The sequence below is a fragment of the Scyliorhinus torazame genome, chromosome 5 (genome assembly GCF_047496885.1).
Source record: "Scyliorhinus torazame isolate Kashiwa2021f chromosome 5, sScyTor2.1, whole genome shotgun sequence".
Classification (NCBI taxonomy): domain Eukaryota; kingdom Metazoa; phylum Chordata; class Chondrichthyes; order Carcharhiniformes; family Scyliorhinidae; genus Scyliorhinus; species Scyliorhinus torazame.
Genome location: NC_092711.1, coordinates 87,991,792 through 87,997,824, shown reverse-complemented (window position 1 = coordinate 87,997,824; position 6,033 = coordinate 87,991,792). Strand labels below are relative to the sequence as shown.

At 47.7% G+C, this 6,033-nt stretch overlaps 1 protein-coding gene across 1 annotated transcript; it reads left to right on the top strand.

Annotated features, from left to right (window-relative positions):
* The first annotated feature begins 254 nt into the window (after window positions 1-254).
* Window positions 255-5,440, top strand: LOC140418821 (uncharacterized). The gene is made up of 3 exons (XM_072502444.1): window positions 255-365; window positions 1,318-1,432; window positions 4,321-5,440. Exon 3 carries the CDS (start codon window positions 4,557-4,559, stop codon window positions 5,295-5,297), a length of 741 nt encoding a protein of 246 aa, XP_072358545.1. The 5' UTR covers window positions 255-365; window positions 1,318-1,432; window positions 4,321-4,556; the 3' UTR covers window positions 5,298-5,440.
* The last annotated feature ends 593 nt before the right edge of the window (window positions 5,441-6,033 follow it).

Sequence of the window (6,033 nt, the reverse complement as noted above, 5' to 3'; positions counted from 1 at the left end):
AGCTGGCTTGTAATGCAGAAAAAGACCTGCAGCGCGGGTTCAATTGCCGTTCCATCCTCCCCGAACAGGCGCCAAAATGTGGCAACTAGAGGCTTTTCACAGGAACTTCATTGAAGCCTCCTTCTGACAATAAGTGATTATTATTATTTTGCGCTGCGAGTCTGGACCGGATGCCAACTCTCCCGGATTGACTGACTGGAGTCTCCAAGATTTTATTTTATTCAGTTGTGGGAGTCACTGGCTGGGCCACCATTTATTGCCCGTCCCCAATTTTCCTTAAACCGAGTGGCTTGCTCGGCCATCTCGGAGGGCATTTAAAGAGTCAACCACATTGCTGTGGTTTGGAATCGTGTCGGCCAGTCCAGGTAAGGATGGCAGATTTTCTTTTCTGTTCATTCACGGGATGTGGGTGTCGCTGGCTGGGCCAGCATTCACTGACCATCCCTAATTGCCCTTGAACTGAGGGCATCTCAGAGAGCATTTTAAGGGTCAACCAGCTGACTGTAGATCTCGAATAACATGTAGGCCAGACCAGGTAAGGATAGAAGATTTCCTTCACTGAAGGACAGGAGTGAACCAGATGGGTCTTTGCAACAATCGACAATGGTTTCATGGTCATCAGTAGACTTTCAATGAATTCAAATTTTACCTTCTGCCTTGGTGAGATTCATACCTGGGTGTCTGGAAAATCATTGGGACAGTACAAAATATTTTTGTGACTGGAACATGATTAGGACAGTAAAAATATTAATTTTGGGTCGCTGGAAAATCATTTGGACAGTAAAAAATTTTTGAACAATTCTCTTAAGTAGATATAAAAACATTGAAAATGGGATGAAGGTTGATTGACTGACAGTCAATCACTGTCCTTTTTTAAAATAAATTTAGAGTGCCCAATTAATTTTTTCCAATTAAGGGGCAATTTAGCGTGTCCAATGCACCTAACCTGCACATCTTTGGGTTGTGGGGGTGAAACCCACACAAACACGGGGAGAATGTGCAAACTCCACACGGGCAGTGACCCAGAGCCACGATCGAACCTGGGACCTCGGCGCCGTGAGACAGCAGTGCTAACCACTGCACCACCATGCTGCCCTAGTCAAACACTGTCCTGTAAGGTAATGAGTCCTTTTGCTTCCCAATTGGCCGAGGAAGGCTGTATATCACAAGGATGGATGTGTTGACCGATTAATGGCTGGAGAATGGGGGCAGGTCGTGTGATCAAACCTCAAGGAATACATTGAATCAAAGTTGGTGAGGAGAGAATGTTGTGAATTTCTATCCTAAACTGACAGTGAGGGTTCTGTAAATTTACAGAATACTGGAAGTGGAGGTTTAACGGACGGGAAACGCAAACCAACGTCACATCGCGATCTGACAGAGTCACTCGATTCACCAGAACCTGAATATCCGCAGCATCTGGGTGTGGAAGGTAAAAGGTTTGTCCGTTCTGTCTGTGAGGGAAGATTTCAGGTCTCAGTGTGACTGGAAAAGCCCCGAGATTCATAGACCCTCGTTAGGCTAAACCTGGAGAACTGTGTTCAGTTATGGGCAACAAACCTGAGGAAGGATAGAATGGCCTCGGAGGGAGTGTAGCACAGATTTAGCTGAGTGATATCTGAACCCGCCCCCGGGTTAAATTACAAGGCGAGATTAGACGAAAATGTCAGAGTCAGCTGGCAGCACGGTGACGCAGTGAGTAGCACTGCTGCCTCACAGAGCCGAGGTCCCAGATTCGATCCCGGCTCTGTCCATGTGGAGTTTGCACATTCTCCATGTGTTTGTGTGGGTTTCGCCCCCGCAACCCAAAGATGTGCAGGCGAGGTGGATTGACCACGCCAAATTTCCCCTTAATTGGAAATAATGAATTGGGTACTCTAAATTTATTATAAAATATATATTTTTTAAATGATGGGCAGAGAAGGGCATTCGGTCCATTGAGTCCATGCTAGCTCTCTAATCGGCACGGTGGTTAGCACTGTTGCTTCACAGCGCCAGGGAACCGGGTTTGATTCCCGGCTTGGGTCACTGTCTATGCGGAGTTGGCACGTTCTCCCCGTGTCTGCTGTGGGTTTCCTCCAGGTGCTGCGGTTTCGCCGCACAAGTCCCGAAAAATGTGCTTGTTAGGTGAATTGGACATTCTGAATTCTCGCTCAGTGCACCCGAACAGGCGCCAGAGTGTGACGACTTGGGGATTTTCACAGTAACTTCATTGCAGTGTTAATGTAAGCCTACTTGTGACACTAATAAAGACTGTTATTATTACCTGGAGCAATCCAGTCAGAGTCATTCTCCTGCTCTGTCTCTGTATCCTCACAGCTTTATTTCTCTCAGGTATCTATCCAATTAAAAAAAAATGCATTCATTGTGTCTATTTCCAAACTCCATCCTAGGCAGCAAGTTTAAGGTTATTGCCACTGGCTGTGTAAAAACATTCTTCCTCATACCTCCTGGACCATTTACATGCATAGATACGGAGCAACGTAGAAAATAGGAGCAGGAGGAGATCATTCGGCCCTTCGAGCCTGCTCCACCATCCATTGGTCAGAGCTGATTCGGCTCAATAGCCTAATCCCGCTTTCCCCCCATATCCTTTGATCACCTTCACCCTAAGTGCTGTATCTAACTACTTCTTGAAAACATGCAATGTTTTGGCCTTAATTAGTTCCTGTGGCAACAAATTCCACAGGCTCACCACTCTCTGGGTGGAGAAATTTCTCCTCATCTCTGTCCGAAATGGTCTACCCCGTATCCTCAGACTGTGATCCCTATTTCTGGACCCACCCACTATCAGGAACATCCTTCCTGAATCTACTCTGTCTCACCCTGTTTTTTTTCACATAAATTTAGAGTGCCCAATTCTTTTTTTGCAATTAAGGGGCAATTTTAGCGTGGCCAATCTACCTACCCTGCACAGCTTTGGATTTGTGGGGGTGAGACACACGCAAACACAGGGAGAATGTGCAAACTCCACACAGACAGTGACCAGGGGCCGGGATCAAACCCAGGTCCTCGGCGACATGAGGCAGCAGTGCTAACCACTGCACCACCCACTTTTTATAGGTTTCTATGAGATCCCCCCCTGATTCTTCTGAACTCCAGCGAATACAATCCTAACAGATTCAACCTAACCTACATATCTTTGAACTGTGGGAGGAAACCGGAGCACCCGGAGGAAACCCACACAGACACGGGAAGAAAGTGCAAACTCCACAGTCAGGGTGGGAATTGAACCCGGGTCCCTGGTGCTGTGAAGCAGCAGTGCTGAGCACTATGCCGCCCTCTGTCTTGCAACCCTCAAGTGAATAAAAAAATCCTTATCTCCATTTGAAATGGGTGACCCCTCACTTTGCAACAGTGACCCTCTTGTTCCAGATTCTCCCACAAGAGGAAACATCCTCTCCAAATCCACCCTGTCAAGACCCCTCAGGATCTTATATCGTTCAATCCAGGTTTTACCCCAAACTTTAAACCTGTGTCCTGACTGCTTGTACGATCAGTGAATGGAAACAGAGTTTCTTTGTCCACCCGATGGAAATCTGGCATAATCTTGTGTCCCTGAATCAAATCTCCCCTCAACGTCCTTTGCTGGAGCCATTCTGGTAAATCTCCTCTACACCTTCTCCAAGAACCTTCACATCCTTCCTGAAGAGTGGTGACCAGAGCTTCATAAAGATTCATAGAATAGAATTAGAACCATAGAATTCCTACATTGCAGAAGGAGGCCATTCGGCCCATCGTGTCTGCACTGATTCTCTGAAAGGGCACCCTGCCTTGGCCCACACCCCTACCCAGTCCCTGTAACCCCATAGCCCCACCTAACCTGCACATGCCTGGACATTAAGGGGCAATTTATCCAGGCCAATCCACCTAAGTTGCCCTTCTTTGGACTGTTGGAGGAAACCTGAGCACCGGGTGGAAACCCACGCAGACACGGGGAGAAAGTGCAAACTCCACACACACAGACACCAAGATTGGAATTGAACCCAAGTCCCTGGCGCTGTGAGGCAGCAGTGCTTATCACTCTGCCAACGGAAGCATAGTTTCAGTATCAATATGACTGTTTATGAAGCTCAAGATCGAATTTGCTTTGCCAACTACTCTCTGAATATGTCTTGTAGATAAACAAAATCCCTCTTCACCTCTTTCTCTCGCCTCCCAAGGGGCCAGTTAGGTTTTTATGACAATCCAGTAGTTGTCATGGTCACTTTTTCCCAGAGCCGGCCCCACAAATGACCAGATTCATTCAGCTCAATTTCACAACCTGCCTTTGTCTTTTTGTGCGTTCTCTCTCACTCCGTATTTTCTGTTTTAAATCAGTTTCACAGGGTGTTCGAAGGGGAGGCTTCAAAGTCCGAAAACTCAAACCAAGCATCACTCAGGATCTGACAGAGTCCTCAATTTAACATATCCTGAATATCAGCGATCATGGAAGGAAAAAGCATCATTCACAGTGCTGGAAAACCGTACACGTGTTGTGTGTGTGGACGAGGATTCACTCGATCATCAGGGCTGACGAGACACAAATGCAGTCACACTGAGGAGAAACCGTGGAAATGTCGGACTGTGGGAAACAATTCACTTTCCCATCCAAGCTGGAAACTCATCGACGCAGTCACACTGGGGAGAGACCATTCATCTGCTCCAAGTGTGGGAAGGGAATTACTGACTCATCCGCCCTGCGGAATCACCAGCGAGTTCACACTGGGGAGAGGCCATTCACCTGCTCTCAGTGTGGGAAGGGATTCACTCGGTTATCCAACCTGCAGACACACCAGCGAGTTCACACTGGGGAGAGATCATTCACCTGCTCCACGTGTGGGAAGGGATTCACTCGGTCATCCGCTCTGTCCAGACACCAGCGAGTTCACACTGGGGAGAGGCTGTTCACCTGCTCCAAGTGTGGGAAGGGATTCACTGAATCATGGTCCCTGCTGAGACACCAGCGAGTTCACACTGGGGAAAGACTGTTTCAATGTCCAGACTGTGGTAAGTGCTTTCCAGTTTCTGGGGATCTGATGCGCCATCAGCGTGTTCACACTGACGAGAGATCATTCAGGTGCTCTCAATGTGGGACTGGATTCAGACGAGCATTTGACCTCATTGAACATCAGCGAATTCACACTAGGGAGAGGCCATTCACCTGCTCCAAGTGTGGGAAGGGATTCACTCGGTCATCCCACCTGCAGATGCACCAGCGAATTCACACTGGAGAGAGACCATTCACCTGCTCAGAATGTGGAAAGGGATTCACCACTTCATCCCACCTCCTGAGACACCAACGAGGCCACAAGTAACGACTGCGATTGGATTTTGCTGTTCCTCACATTCAGGACTGAACCATGTTCATTTGGGTCTCTTTCTGCTGATAACAAACTCCAGCCCATTTACCGGAGCTAATAATCTGACTGAAAGTCAAATAAATTAGATTTGTGTTAAATACGCAGTGTTGAAACTTTTTAATATCTTGGACACAAGTTAGTTCCTTTTGAAGTACTCTCACTCTCCCCTGTCTCTTCCATCCTCACCTCCAACAAGAAGTGTGAGGAGCATGTGGAGCTTCTTTGTGACTGAGATTGAGTAAATCCGATCAGTTGCCTCTGCTGCTTCCCTCCCTTCCACGATCCCACCGGACCAAACGGTCTCTAAATTTCATCCTTTTGACTTCTGGTGGCGGCCATGGAGTCGGAGGTCACGCATTTGGTAACTCCCACTCGTGACGGACTTTTTGAACCTTTTCTCCCGATTTGTTCCGTAATTCTATTAGAAACATCAGTGGAGAGTGAGACAGTGAGGAGAAATCCCCCACTGGTATATGGAGCCATGGACCAGAAATGGTCGTATAAGAAGAATTAGTTGAGCAGCGAAGGTGACTGTAGAACCTGCAGCACAGGAAAGCATGGCGGAGGCGCAGGATCCCAGTTTGGTGGCACAGTGGTCAATGGTACAGCGGGTGGAGTTCATTCAGGAGAGCTTCGCCAAGCACATGAAGGAAGGGTTAGACCTGATTAAGGCAACGATTGATCGGGTGGA

Bases quoted from the DNA above. Each gene is read 5' to 3' on its own strand.
- LOC140418821 (XM_072502444.1), top strand. From the start codon at position 4,557: ATGTCGGACTGTGGGAAACAATTCACTTTCCCATCCAAGCTGGAAACT.